This window comes from Hemiscyllium ocellatum, chromosome 1 (assembly GCF_020745735.1).
Source record: "Hemiscyllium ocellatum isolate sHemOce1 chromosome 1, sHemOce1.pat.X.cur, whole genome shotgun sequence".
Taxonomy (NCBI): Eukaryota; Metazoa; Chordata; class Chondrichthyes; order Orectolobiformes; family Hemiscylliidae; genus Hemiscyllium; species Hemiscyllium ocellatum.
The window spans coordinates 14,078,918-14,103,379 of NC_083401.1; the positions used below are offsets into that span (position 1 = coordinate 14,078,918).

The 24,462-nt window shown below is 43.2% G+C and overlaps 1 protein-coding gene across 1 annotated transcript in view; it reads left to right on the forward strand.

The window, feature by feature from the left end:
• Positions 1 to 6,563: 6,563 nt before the first annotated feature.
• Positions 6,564 to 24,462, forward strand: part of sema4f (sema domain, immunoglobulin domain (Ig), transmembrane domain (TM) and short cytoplasmic domain, (semaphorin) 4F) — a 234,365-nt gene continuing 216,466 nt past the window's right edge. The window contains exon 1 of the mRNA XM_060837263.1: positions 6,564 to 7,022. Coding sequence (XP_060693246.1) covers positions 6,905 to 7,022 — 118 coding nt within the window. The 5' untranslated portion in view covers positions 6,564 to 6,904. The remainder of the gene's footprint in view (positions 7,023 to 24,462) is intronic.

Below are 24,462 nucleotides of genomic sequence, written 5' to 3' on the forward strand. Positions count from 1 at the left end.
TGAAAATTCCCAACCCTGACATTCTCTTGTAGCTACAATATTTATGTGACTGGTCCAATTCAGTTTTTGGTCAATGGCAACCAAGAATAATGTAGGTTCAGCAACATTGATTATAAGGGCCGATGGTCAGATTTTCTGTTATTAGAGATGGTCATTGTCTCGTACTTGTGTGACTCGAATGCTATTTGTGACATATTAATCCAATCCTGAACTTGTTGATGAACTGTTTCAATATCTGAGGAGTTGAGAACAGTGCTAAAAATTGTGCAATCAAAATACAGTAAAATACCGCCCTAACTTTGATACTGGAAGGAAGGTCATTAATAAAGCAGACAAAGATGGTTCACTTTGGATGGTACACTGAGAAATTCCTGCAGTAATGCCCTGCAGATGAGATGATACACCTCCAACATGGCAACTATTTTTAATTATGCTAGTTATGACTCCAACTAGTGAAGAGTTTTGTCCCAATTTCCACTGACTCCAGTCTATCTAGAATGCCTTGATGCCACACTTAATGCCACCTTGATATTTGGAAAACTATCAATACCTTGATATCTTCATTGGAATGAACGGGTTGCCTTATGAGGAACGGCTAGACAGGCTATGCCTTTCACCTCTAGAGGAGAAAGTGAGGACTGCAGATGCTGGAGATCAGTGTAGTGCTGGAAACGCACAGCAGGTCAGGCAGCATCCTCCAGCTCTATCTCCTCCAGAGTTTAGAAGAGTCAGAGTTGAATTAATTGAAACATATAAGATCCTGAGGGGATTTTACCAGGTGGATGTTTAAAGGATGTTTTCTTTTGTGGGATAATCTAGAATGAGGGATCATAGTTTAAAAATAAGGGGGCACCCATTTAAACAAAGAACAAAGAAAATTTACAGCCCAGGAACAGGCCCTTCGGCCCTCCAAGCCTGAGCCAATCCAAATATACTGTTGAAACCTGTCGGTCAAATCCTAAGCATTTTTATCCCTCTACTCCCCACCTACTCCTGCATTTATCCAGATGCATCTTAAGTGAATCTACCGTGCCTGCCTCTACCACCACTCCTGGTGACGCATTCCAAACACCCACCACCCTCTATGTGAAGTACTTGCCGCATGTACTTGCCCTTAAACTTTCCACCTCTCACCTTGAAAGCGGGACCTCTCGTTATTGAATTCTTCACCCTGGGATAAAGCTTATCTCTATCCACCCTGTCTATACCCTTCATGATTTTGTAAACCTCAATCAGGTCCCCCTCGATCTCCTTTTTTTCTAATAAAAATAAACCTAACCTACTCAACCTTTCTTCATAGCTAGCACCTTCCATACCAGGCAACATCCTCGTAAATCTTCTCTGCACCCTCTCCAAAGTGTCCACATCCTTTTGGTAATGTGGCGACCAGAACTGTACACAGTATTGTAAATGCGGCCGAACCAATGTCTTGTACAATTTTAATATGACTTGCCAGCTCTTATACTCAATACCCCGTCCAATGAAGGCAAGCATACTATATGCCTTCTTGACCACTCTATCCACCTGTGCGGTAACCTTCAGAGTATAATGGACCTGCACTCCCAGACCTCTCTGCCATCAACTTTTCCCAAGGCTCTTCCATTCATTGTATAATTCTGTCTAGAATTAGTCTTGCCTAACTGCATCACCTCACATTTGTCTGGATTGAAAACCATCTGCCACCTTTCTGCCTAACTCTCCAGTCTATCTATATCCTCCTGTATTCTCTGGCAGTCCCTTATGCTTTCTGCTACTCCAATCTTCGTGTCACCTGCAAACTTGCTGATCACACTAACAGTGCCCTCTTCTAGATCATTTAGGTATATTACAAACATCAGTGGCCCCAACACTGACCCCTGTGGAACACCACTGGTCACCTTTCTCCATTTTGCGAAACTCCCTTCAACTATTACTCTCTGTCTCCTGTTGCTCGACCAGTTCTTTATCCAACTTGCTAGAACACCCTGCACACTATATGACTTCACTTTCTCCATTAGTCTACCATGGAGAACCTTATCAAATGCCTTACTAAAGTGCAGGTATATGACATCAACAGCCCTTCCTTCATCTATCAACTTGGACAGTTCCTCAAAGAACTCTATTAAGTTGGTAAGGCACGATCTCCCCTGCACAAAACCATGTTGCCTATCATTGATAAGCCCATTCTTTTCTAAATATAAATAGATCCTATCCCTCAGTATCTTCTCCAGCAACTTTCCCACCACCGGTGGTAACAGATAAGGAAAGATTTTTTTTCTCTGAGAGGTTTGTGAGTCTTTGGAATTCTAATTTGCAACAGACAGTGGATGCAGAATAATTAAATATGTTTAACGAAGGGGTTGACAGATTCATGATGACTAAGGAGATGATATTGGTAGGGAGGACTGGGGGCATTTGGCAGAGCAATCGAATGAAACATTTCAATGTTGGTGAACAAGTTCTCCATTTACTATGTGGATATAAGGTTAGAGGGGTATGAGGAGGTTTAAAAAAGGCTAATGACTGAGTAAAGGAGCTGGTGATCATCTTTACTCCAAGATAAAAAGAAGGGGTGGCATGGTGGCTCAGTGTATCAGTGGTTAGCACTGCAGCCTCACAGCAGCAGGATGCTAGGTTCGATTCCAGCCTCAGATGATTGTCTGTGTGGAGTTTGCACATTCTCCCCGTGTCTGCGTGGGTTTCCTCCAGGTGCTCTGGTTTCTCCCACAGGCCAAAGATGTGCAGGTCAGATGAATTGGCCATGCTAATTTGTCCCAAGTGTTAGGTGCATTGTCAGAGGGAAATACATCTTGGTAGGTTACTCTTTGGAGGGTTAGTATGGACTGGTTGGGCCCTAGGTCCTGTTTCCACACTGTAGGGTACCTAATTTAATCATTACCAGGATGGACATGCAAGAGTTGAGGTTAAAATTGGATCAGCCATGATCTTATTGAATGGTGGAGCAGCTTCAAAGGACAGAGTGGCCTACTCCCGTTCCTTGTTTATGTGTTTGTGTTCATAAAGGCAGTCCTCCACTATCTATCTTGAGTAAAGCTCTTGGACCAAGGCTGTAATGAAATCTAGAGCTGTGAGGCTGTCAGAATCCAAATTCAATGTCAACAAGCCAATACTGATGACTATGTGCCTCTTTATAGCTTTGTCACTTTAATGGTTGAGAGACGACTGTTGGGAAATTACTTGGTCTATTGTTGGATTTTTCTTATGTATTGTCGATAGGACATAGGTGGGTAATGTATCATATTGCTGGATAGAGGCCAGTGTTGAAACAGTTCTGGAACAGCTTGGCCAGGAGTGAAGCCAATTCTGGGGCACAAATGTTCAGTACTACTGCTGGAATGCTATCGGGGCATAACCTCTACAATAGCCTCTGACTTCCATTTCCAATGACATTAACACCTATTCTTGATTTTCTGCATTACCACTCTCTTCTGAGCACACTCACTGTCTGTTTCACTTGCTTCCTTTCCTGATTTATCAACAACATAAAAGCCATTCCTGGGGAGAGGCAGTGGCACGATAGTAATATCATTGGACATGTAATTCACATCCTCAGTCAAGTATTTTGGACAAAGTTAGCTGACAGATATCTGATGAAGGAGCAGTGCTCTGAAAGCTAATGCTTCCAAACAAACCTGTTGGATGATAACCTGGTGTTGTGTGATTTTTAACTTTGTCACCCCAGTCCAATGCTGGCTCTTCCACATCATAGTATTCTGGAGACATAGATTCAAATCTCAAAATTGGTAGAAAAATGACAACTGCATTATAAGTAATCTTTTGGGTATTAGTAGTGTCCTTACATCTCAGCCAGGAGCCCTGGGTTGAAGCCCCACTTGCTTTAGAAGTGTGTCATAACATCTCTGCAAAATATCTAAAAGCCATAATTTTTCAGACCCCTTTGGTTGTGAAGAACTCATATTAGATTTAAAAGTTAACTGTTTCTTTCTCCACCAATGCTACCAGACCTGCTCATATTTTCAAGCATTGCCTGTTTTATTATTAATTTAGGTCCCCAGTATCTGCAGTACTTTGCTTTTATTTTATTGTCTGATATAATAACTTGTCTTTCCCCCACTCCTTCCTCACAGATCCAATGTATTTTCTGTCATTTATTAGAGATTTTAACAGCACAGAAAAAGGCCTTTCAGCCCTTCGTGTTCAAACTGGTCATCTCTGAGCATTTGGCTTGATGCCTTGCATACTATTGGCATTGCAAGAGTTCTTCTAAATAGTTCTGAAATGTCTTGAGGTCTCCTGCGTCTGCCACCCTTTTAGTCAGTGAGTTCCAGAAACTCTCAACACTCTGGGTGGAATGTTTTTCCTCAAATCATCTCTAAACCTCCTGTTCCTTAATTTAAAACTGCCCTGGTTATTGACCGCCCCCCCCCCCCTCAAAATTTGGCTAAATCTGGTCTAATTAATTTTATGTTCAACTCCATCATAATCCCCACCAATTCCTTCGTCTCCGCCGCATCTGCTCCCAGGAGGACCAGTTCCAATACCGTACAACCCAGATGGCCTCCTTCTTCAAAGACCGCAATTTCCCCCCAGACGTGATCGACGATGCCCTCCACCGCATCTCCTCCACTTCTCGCTCGTCCGCCCTTGAGCCCCGCCCCTCCAATCGCTACCAGGACAGAACCCCACTGGTCCTTACCTATCACCCCACCAACCTCCATATATATATCGTATCATCCGTCGTCATTTCCGCCACCTCCAAATGAACCCCACCACCAGGGTTATATTTCCCTCCCCTCCCCTATCAGCGTTCCAAAAAGACCACTCCCTCCGTGACTCCCTCCTCAGATTTCTCCAGTTTCCTCATTTCCCCTCCCCCACCTTGTCTCAGTCAAATCCCTCGAACTCAGTACTGCCTTCCTAACCTGCAATCTTCTTCCTGACCTCTCCACCCCCACCCTCACACCGGCCTATCACCCTCACCTTGACCTCCTTCCACCTATTGCATTTCCAAAGCCCCTCCCCCAAGTCCCTCCTCCCTACCTTTTATCTTAGCCTGCTGGACACACTTTCCTCATTCCTGAAGAAGGGCTCATGCCCGAAACGTCGATTCTCCTGCTCCTTAGATGCTGCCTGACCTGCGCTTTTCCAGCAACACATTTTCAGCTCTGATCTCCAGCATCTGCAGTCCTCACTTTCCCCTCCATAATCCCCACATCCCTTGTACTCTATACCTTGCCTCATACCTGACAAAGGAGCGGCACTCAGAAGCTTGTGATTTTAAATAAACCTGTTGGACTATAAACTGATGTCATGTGACTTCTGACTTTGTCCAACCCAGCCTATCACTGGATCTCCACATAATGCAAGTAACCCGTATGCCAATCTCTCTTCGTAACTAAAACTCTGCAGCTCAGGCAACATGCTGGCAAATCTCTGTACCCTATGGCTTCGCGGATGCTGCCTGACCTGCTGAGCTTTTCCAGCTCCACTCTGATCTAAACTCTGGTTTCCAGCATCTGCAGTCCTCACTTTTGCCTAAATCTCTGTACCCTGTCCCGTGCTGTCACATCTCTCTTACAACGTAAATTCCAGAACTACACACAGTACTCTAGCTGTCGCCTCAGCAATGTTTAATGCAGTTCCAGCATAACCTCCCTGCTTATAAAATCTATGCCTCGACTAAGAAAGGGAAGTGCACCATATGCCTTCTGAGTCACTTTGTCCACCTGTCCCAATACTTAATGGACTGGTGTATATGCACACTGAGTCTCTGTTATCTGCAGTGCTTCCCAGTGTGCTACTGTTCAACATGTAATCCTCACTGGACTTGAAAGGTCAATTCTCCTTTCTCTTTGCAGATGCTGAGAAACTGCCGAGTTTCTCAGAAAGTTCTGCTTTTGCCATCTCTATATTCATGCCTAGAATATTAGTGTACACAACAAATTTCAATGACCCAATACCAATTCTGTATATGCCACGGGACATAGGCTTCCCGGTCTCAAAAGCACCCTTTGACAAATACTCTCTGCTACCTGCCACCAGCTAATTTTGGATTCAATTTGCCAAATTGTCCAGTATCCAATTGGTGTTTAACTTTTTAAACCAGTCTGCCATGTGAGGTCTTATTAAAAGCCTTATTGAAGTTTATGAGTATAAGGAAGTTTGTTCTGGATGGGTGTGTGATTGGGGAGGGGCGAGGGAGCGGAAATCGTTATTTGTTTTAAGTAACCCTCCATCGGCGATATATTGAATGTACGATTTTAAAAAGATCATGGAAGGGGGAGGTGGGCATCGCTGGCTCGAGCGACATTTATTGCCCACACTAATTGCCCTGGGGAACGTAGAGATGCCATCAAACTTTCAAAAAGAAGAAAGAACAATCAACTAGACCAAGCACGATGAGTCATACAGTGCAATTTAAATAGGAGAAAAGCGTTCATGAAGGAGATAAGGTTCCTGGTATCTTTGTTGGGAACGGATGAAAGAGGGCGGAGTTTTCTTAGGTACAGATAGGCTGTGACTCAAATTCAGTCCGCCCTCTGATTTACGCGTCTTGCGCTACCTGGCGTTGTTGCAATGCTTGAAAAGATACATTAACAAAAAGCGACTGCGTAATGCTTCGGACTGTCGACATCATTTTTTTCTCTTTCAAAAGGAGTAAAAAGTTTCATGAACTCTGGAGGATTTGGGTGTGAGCAGTAATCTGAGTATAAAACAGGAATTAGTTACTAAAAGTTTGTTTTAAATGTACTATGTAAGAGGGAAAGGGCTTTTATTTCAAACACCTGGTCTCCTTGTGTGTACTTTGTTTCTTTGTGTGATCATATTGACGACTCTGATGCAAATTACAACCAGGAAAGAGAATCGGAAAAAATAACAGTGGGCGTCGCATTTTGGGATTTTCTTCATTTAGTTTCGGGATTTTATTTAGAAAGAAAGCAACATGATGAAAGGAGGATCTGCAGTTTTGGCTGTTTACGTTGCAATTTTGTGTTCTACTGGAGCCTACGTTTTGGGCTTGGCTAAGGATTCAGTTCCCAGGAAAACCATCTCTCACGATGGTAGGTGTCGGTTTCTACTGTTTTGTATTTTCTCTCTTAGCAATGTACCTCCACTCTCCAGATTAATTCAGATTTGTTGCTAAGTAGGTATTATTTGTTGTACTGCTGTTCTGCCTTTTCAGAGGTTTTAAAGATCGCTTCGCCATGTTTCATATGCACGGCATGATCAGTGAGGCATTTGTTCATCAAGAAAATGAAAAGACCCGCATTTCTAAAGTGCCTCTTAGGATCTTGCAAAAGCCTTGAATCAATCTCTACACTTCAAGCTCCCATTGTTAGCACTAAAACACGTTCCGGCCTGGTTACCTCACCAGGCTTTTAGCACCTGTGGTGGTACTCCACATCATTTATGCCCTTTCTAAAGTTAATTGTTGGATCATTTGCCTCACACAGAACTACAGGTTTTTCCAGGAGAAGCTGACAAGAGGATGTGCGTTTTGAGTTCAGTGGAACTGGGGGAAGCACTCCTCCTCCTGGTTCTGCAGCTACTATTTACCTTTCATTACAAAATATCCTAATGGTTCACATTACTAACCAGTTTCAGAAAAGTTTCATTTTCATATGCGGCAGGGTGGTAGGAGTTTTGAAGGAGCTAGATGGAATGTCTGAAAATGGGATTGATGAACCCATTGGTAAATTGTCTTGAGCTTGTTTTAAAGTCATGAGGGGTATAGATAAGGTGAAGAGCAGGGGTAGGGGGTGTTCAAAAGCAGAGGACATAATTTTAAGGCAAGAGGAGAAAAAATTTGAAAGAGATCAGCGGGGCAAGTTTTTCTCTCCAAGGGTGGTTCATAAGTAGAACAAACTGCCAGAGGAAGTGGTAGATGCAGGTTCATTACAATGTTTAAAAGATATTTGGACAGGTACACGGACAGGAAGAGTTTTGAAGGATATGGTCCAAACGTAGGCATGTGGGACTACTTTAGGTTGGGAAACCCGGTTAGAATGGATGGGTTGGACCAAAAGATCTGTTTCTGTGCTGTATGACTTTATAAAATCCTAATCGGTTTCATGATTATTGGTTGAGGGGAAGTATTAACCTGGCAAATGCGTAAGTCTACAATACTCCATGTACTGTCACAAAAATGTAAGTTCAGCTGATGAGGGAGGCAAGGGAATTCTGGCCATTATTTCAAGGTCAATAGAGTATAAAAATAGGAAAGTTTTGCTAAAGCAATGCAAGGCACTAGATAAACCAGAGCTGGAATACTATGCCAGTTTTGGTCCTGTTATCCAAGGAAAGAGACTGGCATTGGAAGCAGTCCAGAGAAGGTTCACCAGGTTCATTCAGGGAGAGAGCTGTTTGAAGAGGAGATGGTGAGTAGGTTGGGCATATATTCTTGGATGCTGCCTGAACTGCTGTGCTCTTCCAGCACCACTGATCCAGAATATATTCTTGGAGTTTAAATTAAGAAGGTAATCTTATTGAAACATACATTAATTGAAGGGGACTTTGTTTCCCTTCTAGAACCAAAGGGCAAAATCTCAGAAAAGAGATTATCCACTTAAGAGAGATGAGTAGAAATTTCTTCCCTCAAAGAATGTCAAATTCTTTATTGCAGAGGGTTCATATAATTTCATAAAATCCCTACAGTGTGGAAGCAGGTCATTGACCCCATCAAATCCACACTGACTTTTCAAAGAGCATCCCACCTAGACCCACCCCACACGTGTAACCCTGCATTCCCCATGGCTAATCCACCTAGCCTACACACTCCTGGACATTGTGGGGAATTTAGCTTGGTTAATCCACCTAACTTGCACACTTTTGAACTGTGGGACGAAACCAGTGCACCTGGAGGAAACCCATGCAGACACGGAGAGAACATGCAAACTCTACACAGACAGTCACCTGAGAGTGGAATCAAACCCGGCTTCCTGGTGCTGTGAGGCAACAATGCTGACCACTGAGCCATTGTGCCATGTTGTAAAGACTGGGTCCTTGAGTATACTGAAAGCAGAGAGGGACAGATTTTTGATCAGTAAGGATATCCAGAGTTATAGGGAGAAAGTGGAGTTGAGGATGATCAGATCAGCCATGATCTCAATGAATAGCAGAGTAGACTCGATGGACTGAATGGCCTACATCTGCTCTTCCATTTTATGGTTTTTTTTAGATCAATTAAATCCATAATCATGAGGATAAACTTATAACTGGGGACACTTTTCTTTGAGCTGAATTACCTTTATCATGTCTGAAAAGATATCAGTATTCAGTTGATGAGGACCATTATATTCCATTTAAAAGTACTAAGATGCCTATAATGGTGACAGTTGAGTCACTCAGTACAGAGTTTTAAGCTTTGCAATTCCTTATTAACTTTCATTGATATTTTGTATCCTACAAATATATATATGTGTAGCTGCAGTTTCCAGTGTAAATATCTTTTGCCTGTCATTAGAATATTTATTCACAATATACCTTTTTAAAAAAGAAAATCCTGATAATGGATAGCAAAACAATGCAGTCTTTATTTTCACTTTTTCATTATTGGTATCAAATTTAAGAACATAAATTACCTATGGTAATTTGTTGTAGGAATATGTGAATTAAAGGGTATTTATATTTAATATGTGCCTTTTGGACAGTGATCTTAAATTGCTGGTTGCATTTGTACGGAATGGACGTTCCTTCAGTCATTTGACCACATAAATAGTTGCAGTTAGAGAACAGTTAGAAAAGAATATTTGGAGGCAAATCTACTTTCAAACTAATACAATATTGCATTTGCTTTACCAGTTTGCTATTGTCAGCGTCACTAGGGTTGTCACTTGCATGCCCTGCTGCACACACAGATCATTAACATCCAAAAGAAGAGTTACCTCTTGCAGCGAGGTAAATATACAAAGTAGTCATGTGTTCAACTGTGCTGAGCTCATCACATGTCCTTAGGATCTAGTGTCAATCTAAGATTTCTCATACTCCTCTGCTCACTACTATAGCTGGCCCTCTCTTTTCTGAGGGACATTATTATAGGCAAGTGGAAATATTCATTCAAGGACTCTTGTGGAGCGGTGGTAAAGCCCCTACCCCTGGGTCAGAAAGCTGGAGTCTCACCTGTTGCAGAAGTGTATCAATCTGAGCAGGTTGATATAAAAAAAATCTTAAATATGATTATAGAGATGTGGCTCAGTTATGGATAGGTCTGGCAGCTTAATGTTCCAGGGTACAGATGCTTTGGAAAGGATAGAAAAGGGAGCAGGAGAGGAGGGGGAGTGGTGTTTTTGATTGGGGATAACATTACGGCTGTACGTAGACAGGATATTCCTGGGAATACATCAAGGGATGTTGAATCGTTAGAATCCCTACAATGTGGAAACAGGCCATTTGGCTCAACAAGTCCACAAGATCCCTTTGAAGGGTAACCCACCCAGACACATACCCCTACCCTATTATTCTACATTTCCCCTAGCCTGTACATCCCCCTCAGTCGAAGCAAAACACTTAGAAACATAGAGTAGCTTTACCTCCTTCATCTTTATTCCGGACTCTGGAAGGAGAGAGAACGATTGCCCATGTGCACAGGGACGTTGGTTCACGGTCTTCTCTTGAACAACAGTTTCTCAATGAGCTATATACAGTGGAAACTCGATTATCCGAACGAGATTGGCGGGCACTATTTCGTCGGGATAATTGATTATTTGGAAAATTGATTAAATGCCTTTCCTCTGGGGCTTGGAGTTTTAAAGTCTGCTCCCTTTTCAGGAGACTGTAGCACACAGCGCGTGGGACCCCGCCCTCAACACTGCCCACCTCTTGTCAACCCCCACCCCATCCAACACTGCTCCCAACCCGGTCTAAACCTGCCCCCCCCCAACCCTGTCCAACCCTGCCTACCAACCCTGTCCAATCCCGGTCCAACCCCGTCACTCAAACCCCGTTCAACCCCACCCTCCAAACCAGTCTAAACCCGCACCCGTTATAATCAGTGAGTATCAATTGCAGAGACTAAGCCCTTTACTGATCTGAATCATGCCCAGCTGAACCTCTTGTTTCACAAAACTCAGAACTTAACTCTTTCTCTGCCTGCTTATACCCTATACATATTCTCAGTATTAGACAAGGACTTTCAAAAGTTGATTGGGGACAGATGTTCACAGATATAAAGGGAAAATGGGAAGCCTTCAAAAATGAGATAACAAGAGTTCAGAGTATGTTCCTGATGGGGTGAAGGGCAAGGCTAGTGAAGGGCAAGGGCAATGCTGGATGACTTGAGAAATTGAGATTTTGGTTAAGAATAAAAAGGAAGCATTTATTCAGTATAGATAGCACCGATTGAGTGAATCCCTAGAAGAGCATAAAGATCTGATTGAAGATTTGTAGCTCGGGTATCCGTTGTTGTGGTTCTGCTCGCCGAGCTGGAAGTTTTTGCTGCAAACGTTTCGTTCCCTGGCTAGGGAACATCATCAGTGCGGTGGGAGCCTCGTGTGAAGCGCTGCTTTGATGTTTCTTCCGGTATTTATAGTGGTTTGTTCTTGCCGCTTCCGGGTGTCAGTTTCAGCTGCAGTGATTTGTATCTGGGGTCCAGGTCGATGTGTCTGTTGATGGATGTTCTTGCCGTTTCCGGGTGTCAGTTTCAGCTGTAGTGGTTTGTATATGGTGTCCAGGTCAATGTGTCTATTGATGGAGTTTGGGGATGAATGCCATGCTTCTAGGAATTCTCTGGCTGTTCTCTGTCTGGCCTGTCCTATGATAGTGGTGTTTTCCCAGTCAAATTCATGTTGCTGGTTGTCTGAGTGTATGGCTACTAGAGATAGCTGGTCGTGTCGTTTTGTGGCTAGCTGATGTTCGTGGATGCGGATTGTTAGCTGTCTTCCTGTTTGTCCTATATAGTGTTTTGTGCAGTCCTTGCATGGTATTTTGTAAACTCATAGCAGAGGCAGTTATGCAGAGATTAGAACATACAGCCATACCACAAATCCAACCCAAACTCTGGATCAGATATGTTGATGACACCTTTGTAATCATCAAAAACACAGACATAGAAAAAACACACAGAATCATCAACGCCACACTCACAGGAATCCGATTCACACGAGAAGAAGAAAAGGATAGCCAACTCCCATTCCTAGACGTGTTAGTAGAGAGAACACCCAACGGAGAATTCACCACAAGGATACACAGGAAACCAACACACACAGACCAAGTCTTAAACTATGAAAGTAACCACCCCAACACACACAAATGAAGCTGCATCAGGACACTATTCAAAAGGGCCACAACACACTGCAGTACACCAGAACTGCGAAAAGAGGAAGAGGAACATCTATACAAGATATTCGCCAAAAACGGATACCCACGCAACTTTATCACCAGGTGCCTAAGAGATAGACCACGGAACGAGGACATGCCACAACCAAAAGGACTAGCCACTCTACCATACGTCAGGAGTGTCTCAGAACTGACAGCCAGACTACTGCGACCCTTAGGACTCATAACAGCACACAAGCCAACATCCACGCTCAGACAACAACTCACTAGAACAAAGGACCCAATACCCAGCATGAGCCAAACTAACGTAGTTTACAAAATACCATGCAAGGACTGCACAAAACACTATATAGGACAAACAGGAAGACAGCTAACAATCCGCATCCACGAACATCAGCTAGCCACAAAACGACACGACCAGCTATCTCTAGTAGCCATACACTCAGACAACCAGCAACATGAATTTGACTGGGAAAACACCACTATCATAGGACAGGCCAGACAGAGAACAGCCAGAGAATTCCTAGAAGCATGGCATTCATCCCCAAACTCCATCAATAGACACATTGACCTGGACACCATATACAAACCACTACAGCTGAAACTGACACCCGGAAACGGCAAGAACATCCATCAACAGACACATCGACCTGGACCCCAGATACAAATCACTGCAGCTGAAACTGACACCCGGAAGCGGCAAGAACAAACCACTATAAATACCGGAAGAAACATCAAAGCAGCGCTTCACACGAGGCTCCCACCGCACTGATGATGTTCCCTAGCCAGGGAACGAAACGTTTGCAGCAAAAACTTCCAGCTTGGCGAGCAGAACCACAACAGAGCATAAAGACAATAGGGGTATCCTTAAGAGAGAAATCAGGAAAGCAAAAAGGGGACATGAGATAGCTTTGGCAAATAGGAGTAAAGAGAATCAAAAGGAATTCTACGAATGCATTAAGGACAAAAGATTAACTAGGGAGAGAATAGGGCTTCTTAAATATCAGCAAGGCTGCCTATGTATGGGACCAGAGGAGATGGGGGAGACAATTAAGGAGTATTTTCCATCAGTATTTATTGTGGAGAATGATATGGAAGATATAGACAGTGTGGAAATAATTAGCAACAAGTTAAAAATTGACCATATTACAGAGGAAGAGGTGCTGGATGTCCTAAAATGTACAAAGGTGGATAAATCCCTGGGACCTGATCTGAATATCTTGTCTCCCTAGCTTCCCAGGAAGTTCTGATTGCCAGGCCCTTTACTGAGATGTTTGTATCCTCGATGAGGTGCTGGAAGGATGGAAGTTGGCAAACATGGTGTCACTATTTAAGAAAGATGATAAAGAAAATCCAGGAACTATAAACCAGTGAGTCAACATTGGTGAGCAGGTTGTTGGGGGGAATCTTGAGGTAAAGGATTTACATGTATTTGGAAAGACAAGGAATGATTAGGGATAGCCAATGTGACTTTTTACATGGGAAATTGTGTCTCACAAACTTGATTGGGTTTTTTGAAGAATTAACAAAGAGGATTGATGGAGACAGAATGGTAGACATGGTCTATATGGAGTTGAGAGTGTGGTGCTGGAAAAGTACAGCAGGTCAGGCAGCATTCAAGAAGCAGGAGAATCAACATTTTGGGCATCAGGATACATGAACATCAACTAGCCACAAAAAGACATGATCCACGATCACTGGTATCCTTACATACAGATGAGGAAAGACACCACCTTGACTGGGACAGCACATCCATCCTAGGACAAGCCAAATAGAGACACACGCGAGAATTCCGAGAAGCACGGCATTCCAACCGGAACTCTATCAACAAACATATTGATTTGGACCCCATCTGTCACCCTCTGAGAACAAGAACAGGGAATGATGTCACCAACACAGGAGATGACATAATCAACCCAAGGAAATTTAAACACAAATAGAAAGCCGGCCATAACACATGATCTATATGGACTTCAGTAAGGCGTAAGACATTGTTCCTTATGGTAGACTACGGTGTGGAAACTGGCCCTTCGGCCCAACAAGTCCACACTGACCCTCCAAAGAGTAACCCACCCAGACCCGTTCCCCTCCTCCCTACTAATGCACCTATCACCAAGGGCAATTTAGCATGGCCAATTCACCTGACCTGCACATCTTTGGACTGTGGGAGGAAACCTGAGCACCTGGAGGGAACCCACACAGACACTGGGAGAATGTACAAACTCCACGCAGACAGTTGCCTGAGGCTGGAATCAAACCTGAGTCCTTGGTGCTGCGAGGCAGCAGTGCTAACCACTGAGCCACCGTGCTGCCCTTAGCAAGGTTAAATCCGGATGTAAGTTTGCTTGCTGAGCTGGAAGGTTCGTTTTCAGACATTTCATCACTATGCTAGGTGACATAATCAGTGAGCCTCCTGTGAAGCACTGGTGTTATGGCCCACTTTCTAAAATACTTCAAAGTTTTGAAAAGATTTGTAGCTTGTGTTGTGAATGAGGTCAGTAGATTTGTTCTTTGAGCTGGTGTGTTTTACTGCAGATATTTCAAGGCCTTGCTAGGTGACATTGTCAGTGTGTCTTCAATAAAATATTGGTGGTCAATCCCACCTGGTATTTCTATGTCTTTTTTTTAGTGCTTGGAGCGAGTACAGTGTAGGTTTGCGAAAATGATTCAGGGGTCAAGTATGAGGAGGGATTATACAACGTAGACATGTTTTCTCTAGAAGTTAGAAGGTTAAAGGTTGATCTGATTGAGGTTTTCAAGTATTAACAGGAAAAGACTATTCCCATTAGTTGGGGCTTCTAGATCTATGGAGCATAGGCAGAGAATGGCCAGACTGTTCAGAAGAGATGTTTGGAAATACCTCTATGCACAAGGAGTGATGGATGTTTGGAACTCTTCCATAAAGAGCAGTGGATGCTTAATTAGTCATTAATTTCAAATCTGTGATTTATTTTTGTTAAGCAAAGGTATTAAGGGATATGGGCCAAAGGCAGTTATCTGGAGTTAGGCCACAGATCAGCCATAATCTCTGTGAATAATGGAGCAGACTCAAAGGGCTGAATGGCCTACTCCGTTCCGATGCACCTAAGTATTAGCTAGCAGCTTCCTTTGTTTGCAATCAAGTACTGACCATACTCTACTAGGCTGTGCTTGCAAAACTCAAACATGGTGTCTTAGATGTTAGACATGAATTTGTATTCGGGCAATACTTGCTGAACGGTCCCAAATGTGCTAATAATTAGACTAATGACAAATTTAAAATTTTTGATCAGGTTTGCCCTGTAGCCTGCTAATATTTAATCAACACTATGCACTTCATACAAGGGGCCTGCCCTTTGCAGCCGAAAATAATTTGTTTAGGCATTGCACTTTATGCTTGGATTAAACAAATGAAGTGTATGTTATTAACATCAAGGTGACCAGCAAAGATGGTTGCCACCACATCCGCATCTGAATGCGATACCAGCGAAAAGTCATTGCTTCACTTTGATATTTCTGCAGGTAGCAGTCCACTTGAATTGTATTTATGGGTGTGTTTATTGTGAATGTTGTCACTAGGTAATGCAGTGTCAGTGCAAGGGCAGGAACATGGGACAAGCAAGCGACTGCAAACACTCGCTCTGTGCCTGTGAATGGCTCTCTGCCATTGTGAATTATGGCTAGGTGGTGAGACTGTTAATCTGATGGAGGGGATTCTCCCTTCCCACCAGCCTTGCTGGCCTCTCGTGACTTCCCCCAGTCTCTTGCTCAACCCCTGTGGTGACCAGTGGGTGCAGTCTGTGCTTGCACCAGAACATGGCAACTCAAGCACAAATGCTTCCTATAACTTATTAAGGCCAGCTGATATCACTGGCTGTTTATGCTCATTTTCTGCATTCAGAGTAATCAGCATTTACGAAATATGAAGTAATGAGGCCTGAAGTGGAATTGACCCTTTTGAACCAATTCCTTCTATGGCTTGCAAATTTGTCTCCTGATGAATACAAGATTAATAACTTTGACAGCCATGTCTCTCCTTTTCAGTAAAACTCATGTTTCAAAAAGTATTTTGTTGGCTGTAGGAATGTTCTTGCAGTCATGAAAGATGCTACAGAAATGCAGTCACCTTTTCATAAAGTGCCTTTCATATCCTCTGGATGTCTCAAACTGATTAACTGCTGTTCAGTTAATTTTGAAGTATAGCCATTGCTGTGGTGATGACAAATACACACAGCAAGGTTTCGCAAACAGATGGAATGTTTTAATCATTGAGGGATATGTATGCAGGACACCAGAACATAGCTGTTTTTCTTCACAGTGCCATGCAATTGTTTACATCCACTTGAGCAGGCAGAGCCATGTTTTAACGCATCATCTGTGTGATATTATCTGGAACAATGCAGCATTCACATTTGCCACATTGCTGTCCTGGAGTGTCAGTCTAGATTATTAGGTGCCAAATCTCTGGCGTGGAGCTTCAACCAAAAATCTACATTTTAAAGTGAAACCCGCCATCATTGTGCTAAGATTGTTGATAAAATCAAAGTATCATTCTTTGTAAGAACAGCTTGGACATATATGCCTGGCAGATTTTTAGAGCAGCAGGACTGGAAGCACGGTGGGCGGCACGGTGGCACAGTGGTTAGCATTGCTGCCTCACAGCGCTTGAAGACCCGGGTTCAATTCCCGACTCAGGCGACTGACTGTGTGGAGTTTGCACGTTCTCCCCGTGTCAGCGTGGGTTTCCTCCGGGTGCTCCGGTTTCCTCCCACAGTCACAAAGATGTGCGGGTCAGGTGAATTGGCCATGCTAAATTGCCCGTAGTGTTAGGTAAGGGGTAAATGTAGGGGTATGGGTGGGTTTCGCGTCGGTGTGGACTTGTTGGGCCGAAGGGCCTGTTTCCACACTGTAAATCTAATCTAATCTAATCTAATCTAATCTAATCAGATCTTTAAGTAAATCACCTAAAGGGGAGCTGTGCAACAGTTTTTTCTCTTGATTGAATGCAAATGTTTTAAATCAAAATTAGTTGATAATTTAATTTTTCAGGCTTTGATTTGATGCTTGAATCATGAAGCAAATATGATTTGGCAATTTTCATGGTGTGTCTTTTTTTACCTTACATGATTGTGTAGAAATGCTAAGATGTTTGATAGAAACAGGGAGGAAATGACCGAGTGGTGTTATCATTAGTATTAAAACAACTGGAATTAAGAATTTAATGATTATGATGAAATCATTGTCGATATTTGGAAAAACCCATCTGTTTCAGGGAAAATAATCTGCCGTCTTCACCTAGTCTGGTGACTGTATGTGACTCCATACCTACAAGAATGTGGTTGACCTTTGATTGCCTAGCAAGCCATTCAGTTGTACTAATTGTTACAAAGTCTCAAAGAAACGAAATCCGAACAACCTGGCATCAACTTAGGCAGCAGAAAAGACCCCTGTCGACCCCGCAAAGTGCTCCTTACTAACATTTAGGGGTTACTGTCAAAACAGAGAGCTGTCTCACAGATCAGTCAAGCAACAGCCTGATATAGTCATACTTATGGAATCATATCTTACAACAATGTTCCAGATACCACCATCACCATTTCTGGATATGTCCTGTTCCACTGGCAGGACAGTTCCAGCTGAGATGGTGGCACAGTGATATACAGTCGGGTGGGAGTTGCCCTGGAAAACCTCAACGCTGACTCTGGACCTCATGAAATCTTGTGGCTTCGGGTTAAACAGGGGCAAGGAAACCATACCATCCTTCCTTAGTACTCTTCCATGTTGAACAAAACCTAAAAGATCCTCAGGCAGAACCTTCCAAACCCACAATCACTTCCATCTAAAGGGACAAGGTCAGCAGATACCACCCTCTGCAAGTTACCCTCCATGCCACTCACCATCCTGACTTGGAAGTATGTCGCTGTTCCTTCACCATAGCGGGGTCAAAATCCTGGAATTCCTTCCCCTACGGTATTGTGGGTCAACCTACATCAGATTGAGTGCAGCAGTTCAAGAAAACAGCTCAGCCCCACTTTCTCAAGGGCAACTAGGGACAGGCAATAAATGCTGAGCAGCCAGTGATGCCCACATCCCAGAGATGAATTAGAAATATAGAGTAAATTGTGAGGTGTTACTAAAAAGCTTTGTCAGAGTTTTAGAAGGAGCCTTAACAAAGGTGCATAAGAGAAGTCCAGGCATGAGGCCTAACAGCACTCGTGGAAACAAGCAATAAAAAGCATAAGCCATGGAAAGATTTAACATATGAGTGAGAATTTAAAATTTGAGATATTGGAATACCAGGAGCTGATTATCACTAGCGTGGACAGAGATGATAAGAGAGTTTGTTTTATTTTCCTCCAGATGAAAGGAGGAATTGATTTGACCTTAAGTGTTGTTTGCATCCAACTGAGAAGTATCATTGAGAGGAATGTATTGTTTTAACGCTTTGAAACAACTTGCTACTTAAACACTTGATTGTAGGAGTTGATAGTAAAGATGAGGGCCTTCTGTGATAATTTTTCTTTTAGTTCTTTTTGAAAAGGTGGTACTTGTATACTTGAGGGATTTTAATGCCGGCAAATAGAGCCCAGTGCTATAACTCAGTCAAATTGAATTAAAAAATCAGCAATGCCTACTAATCTCTTATTGTTCGTGCTAATCATAAGTGCAGCAGGAATTGAAAATATTGTGGAAGCATTCACAAATGATTTCACAAAATTGTATATGGGATCTATCATTTCTTTACTGGTCTTTAACACACAAATCCCAAATGAAAGCATGAACACATTTCTGTGGGGCAAGGGGAGAGGTTATCAGATCGGTGTGGGTAGCAGCAACATTGAACTGCTTTCTGAAATTTTAAGGTGTCCAAGATTTAAATTTTTGGAGAAGATCAGCAATGTGAATAATTGAAGTAGGACATAATCTTCAGTGGCAGATGGTTAGGGGTATGTAGATGAGTAAAACGTGTAAAATTCCGAAATACCATATAATCTATCCAATTTGAGTTTCAGTAGAGTTGATTTTAGAGATGACCTTCCAGAGGTTTATAAAATCAAAAGGGGCATGGAGAGGGTGGATAGCCAAGGTCTTTTTTCCCAGGCTAAGTGAGTTCAAAACTAGAGGGCATAAGGTTGAAGGTGAGAGGGGAAATATTTAAAAGGGACCTGAAAGGTAACTTGAGTAGGGAGTCAGGTACATTTGTGGCTTTAGAAATGCAAGGGCACCTCTGAATTTCACTTCCTGCTGTATTCATATTTATGTGTACATAAATGGGATGAGTTGGGTGCTGCTGTACGAGTACTGAAGAAGAGTTGCATTTATGATTAGGGCGAACAATAAGAGATTAGTAGTCAGGGATTAAATAACTGAAGAATCATCCAATGAGGCTTTGTGGGTGGAGCTAAGAAATAAGAAGGAGATGGTGACATTATTGGGGTTGTACTATAGGCCCCCGAATAGTCAATGAGAAGTCGAGGAATATGCAGGAGATTAGGGAGACTTGCTGGAGCAGTAAAGTTGTCATAGTAGGAGATTTCAATTTTCCTAACATAGACAGGGACTGCCATAGTATTAAGGGCTTAGAAGGGGTGGATTTTGTTATGTGCGTTCAGGAAAGTTTCCTCGAGCAGTATATAGAGGGCCCTACACGGGAAGAAGCAAAACCTGACCCAGTCTTGGGAAATGGGGCAGGACAGGTGACTGAGGTGAAAGTTGGGGAGCACTTTGAGACCAGTGACCATAGTTCTATTAATTGTAAAATGGTTACAGTAAAATGGACAAAACTGGTCCACAAGTTCAAGTTCTCAAGTGGAGCAAAGGTGAATTTTGATGGGAATTAGACAGGGGCTTGCAGAAACTGATAGGAGTTGTTTGTTTGCAGGCAGAGGGACCTCTAGCAAGTGGGACCCTTTAAAAGTGAGATAGCTAAAGTTCCAGAACTGTTTGTTACTGTGAGAGAAAAGGGCAAAGTTGACAGGAATAGAGTATCCAGGATCACAAGAGATATTGAGGCTTTGGTCAGAATAAATGAAGAGGTATGGCTCATGTACAGACAGGTGGGATCAGGGAAATCCCTAGAGGTATATAGAGGGTCCAGGAGTTTACTGAAGAGGGAAAAGAGGGTGGGAGAAAGGGAACATGAGATGCTCTGACTTAGAAGATTAGGGTGAATCCAAAGAAGTTCTTTAAGTTTATTAAAAGATAAAGAACAACTTGAGAGAGAATAGGGCCCCTCATGGATCAAAATGGACATGTATGTGTAGAACCGCAGCAAAGGGGCGAGGACCACAATGAATATTTCTCCTCTGTGTTTGCACTGAAGAAGGCTTGGGAACTTGGGGAGGTTAGCAGTCTATCTTGGGTACAGTCCATATCACAGCAGAGGAGGTGTTGGATGTATTAGCATGTACGAAGGTGGGAAAATCTCCTGGTCCTGACCAGATATATCCATGAACACTATAAGAGGCTAGAGAAGAAATTGTGGGGGCCCTGGCTTATATTTTTGCATAATCATTAGCCAAGGGTGAGGTCCCAGAAGACTTGAGAGTAGCAAATGTTGTGCTCCTATTCAAGAATGGCTGCAAAGAACAACCTGAGAACTATAGACCACATCTGTGTTAGGTAAATCACTTGAGAAGATTCTGAGGGATAAGATATCCATATATTTGGAAAGACTGGGTTTGATTAGGAAATGTCAGCATGGCTTTGTGCGTGGGAGACCATGCCTCACAAATTTGTTAGACTTCTTTGATGAAGTGATCAGGAAGGTTGACAAGAGCAGGTCAGTAGACATAGTCCAAATGGAGTTCAGTGATTCCTTTGATAAAGTTCCCCATGATAAACTGCTCTGGAAGTTTAGATTGCATGGAATCCAGGGTGAGCTGATCAATTGGATATAACATTGGCTTGATGGGAGGAAGCAGAGGGTAATAGTAGAAGGAAGCTTATTGGACTGGAGGCCTGAGACTAGTGGAGTGCCTCGGGTCAACACTGGACGCATTGCTGATTGTTATCTGTATCAATTGTTGTGGTTCTGCTCGCCGAGCTGGAAGTTTTTGCTGCAAACGTTTCGTTCCCTGGCTAGGGAACATCATCAGTGCTGTTGGAGCCTCGTGTGAAGCGCTGCTTTGATGTTTCTTCCGGTATTTATATTGGTTTGTTCTTGCCGCTTCCGGGTGTCAGTTTCAGCTGCAGTGATTTGTATGTGGGGTCCAGGTCGATGTGTCTGTTGATGGATGTTCTTGCCGTTTCCGGGTGTCAGTTTCAGCTGTAGTGGTTTGTATATGGTGTCCAGGTCAATGTGTCTGTTGATGGAGTTTGGGGATGAATGCCATGCTTCTAGGAATTCTCTGGCTGTTCTCTGTCTGGCTTGTCCTATGATAGTGGTGTTTTCCCAGTCAAATTCATGTTGCTGGTTGTCTGAGTGTATGGCTACTAGAGATAGCTGGTCGTGTCGTTTTGTGGCTAGCTGATGTTCATGGATGCGGATTGTTAGCTGTCTTCCTGTTTGTCCTATATAGTGTTTTGTGCAGTCCTTGCATGGTATTTTGTAAACTACGTTAGTTTGGCTCATGCTGGGTATTGGGTCCTTTGTTCTAGTGAGTTGTTGTCTGAGCGTGGATGTTGGCTTGTGTGCTGTTATGAGTCCTAAGGGTCGCAGTAGTCTGGCTGTCAGTTCTGAGACGCTCATGACGTATGGTAGAGTGGCTAATCCTTTTGGTTGTGGCATGTCCTCGTTCCTCGGTCTATCTCTTAGGCATCTGGTGATAAAGTTGCGTGGGTATCCGTTTTTGGCGAATACCTTGTATAGATGTTCCTCTTCCTCTTTTCGCAGTTCTGGTGTACTGCAGTGTGTTGTGGCCCTTTTGAATAGTGTCCTGATGCAGCTTCGTTTGTGTGTGTTGGGGTGGTTACTTTCATAGTTTAAGACTTGGTCTGTGTGTGTTGGTTTCCTGTGTACCCTTGTGGTGAATTCTCCGTTGGGTGTTCTCTCTACTAACACGTCTAGGAATGGGAGTTGGCTATCCTTTTCCTCTTCTCGTGTGAATCGTATTCCTGTGAGTGTGGCGTTGATGATTCGGTGTGTTTTTTTCTATATTTGTGTTTTTGATGATTACAAAGGTGTCATCAACATATCTGATCCAGAGTAAAAAATGAGGTCTGCAGATGCTGGAGATCACAGCTGAAAATGTGTTGCTGGTCAAAGCACAGCAGGCCAGGCAGCATCTCAGGAATAGGGAATTCGACGTTTCGAGCATAAGCCCTTCATCAGGAATAAGAGAGAGAGAGAGCCAAGCAGGCTAAGATAAAGGGTAGGGAGGAGGGACTAGGGGGAGGGGCGATGGAGGTGGGATAGGTGGAAGGAGGTCAAGGTGAGGGTGATAGGCCGGAGTGGGGTGTTATGTCCAGTAGGTTGGCTATTGTTTCTCTGGCTAGGGTTTCTCTGCCAGAGAAACAATAGCCAACCTACTGGACATACATAACAGAACACAGGAGGCCGAACCTATCAACAAGGACGGCATACTTAAACTACTGGACCTGTGCCTCACCACACACTTTACATTCAACAATCAGATATACGAACAAATCAACGGAACACCCATGGGATCACCAATCTTGGGACTCATAGCAGAGGCAGTTATGCAAAGGTTAGAACATACAGCCATACCACAAATCCAACCCAAACTCTGGATCAGATATGTTGATGACACCTTTGTAATCATCAAAAACACAAATATAGAAAAAAACACACCGAATCATCAACGCCACACTCACAGGAATACGATTCACGAGAGAAGAGGAAAAGGATAGCCAACTCCCATTCCTAGGCGTGTTAGTAGAGAGAACACCCAACGGAGAATTCACCACAAGGGTACACAGGAAACCAACACACACAGACCAAGTCTTAAACTATGAAAGTAACCACCCCAACACACACAAACGAAGCTGCATCAGGACACTATTCAAAAGGGCCACAACACACTGCAGTACACCAGAACTGCGAAAAGAGGAAGAGGAACATCTATACAAGGTATTCGCCAAAAACGGATACCCACGCAACTTTATCACCAGATGCCTAAGAGATAGACCGAGGAACGAGGACATGCCACAACCAAAAGGACTAGCCACTCTACCATACGTCAGGAGTGTCTCAGAACTGACAGCCAGACTACTGCGACCCTTAGGACTCATAACAGCACACAAACTAGCATCCACGCTCAGACAACAACTCACTAGAACAAAGGACCCAATACCCAGCATGAGCCAAACTAACGTAGTTTACAAAATACCATGCAAGGACTGCACAAAACACTATATAGGACAAACAGGAAGACAGCTAACAATCCGCATCCACGAACATCAGCTAGCCACAAAACGACACGACCAGCTATCTCTAGTAGCCATACACTCAGACAACCAGCAACATGAATTTGACTGGGAAAACACCACTATCATAGGACAAGCCAGACAGAGAACAGCCAGAGAATTCCTAGAAGCATGGCATTCATCCCCAAACTCCATCAACAGACACATTGACCTGGACACCATATACAAACCACTACAGCTGAAACTGACACCCGGAAACGGCAAGAACATCCATCAACAGACACATCGACCTGGACCCCACATACAAATCACTGCAGCTGAAACTGACACCCGGAAGCGGCAAGAACAAACCAATATAAATACCGGAAGAAACATCAAAGCAGCGCTTCACACGAGGCTCCAACAGCACTGATGATGTTCCCTAGCCAGGGAACGAAACGTTTGCAGCAAAAACTTCCAGCTCGGCGAGCAGAACCACAACAACGGATACCCGAGCTACAAATCTTCAATCAGATTTTAAAATCTGTATCAATGATTTGGATGAGAATGTACAAGGCATGATTAGTAAGTTTGCAGATGATGGTAAAATAGGCAGTATCGTGGACAGCGAGGAAGGTTGTCAGAAATTGCAATAGTACCTTGATTAGCTGTGGAAGTGGGCCAAGAAATTTCAAATGGAGTTTAATATAGATAAGTGTGAGGTCTTGCATTTTGGAAAGTCAAATCAAGGTAGAAGTTTAATGGTGAATGGTAGGCCTTAAAGAGTGTAGTGGAACAGAGGGACCTTGGAGTTCAGGTTCACAGTTCTCTGAAAGTGGAGTCACAGGTAGATAGGGCAGTGAAGAAGGCTTTTGGCACACTGGCCTGCATCAATCAGGGCATTGAGTATAGAAGTTGGGAAGTTATGTTGCAGTTTTACAG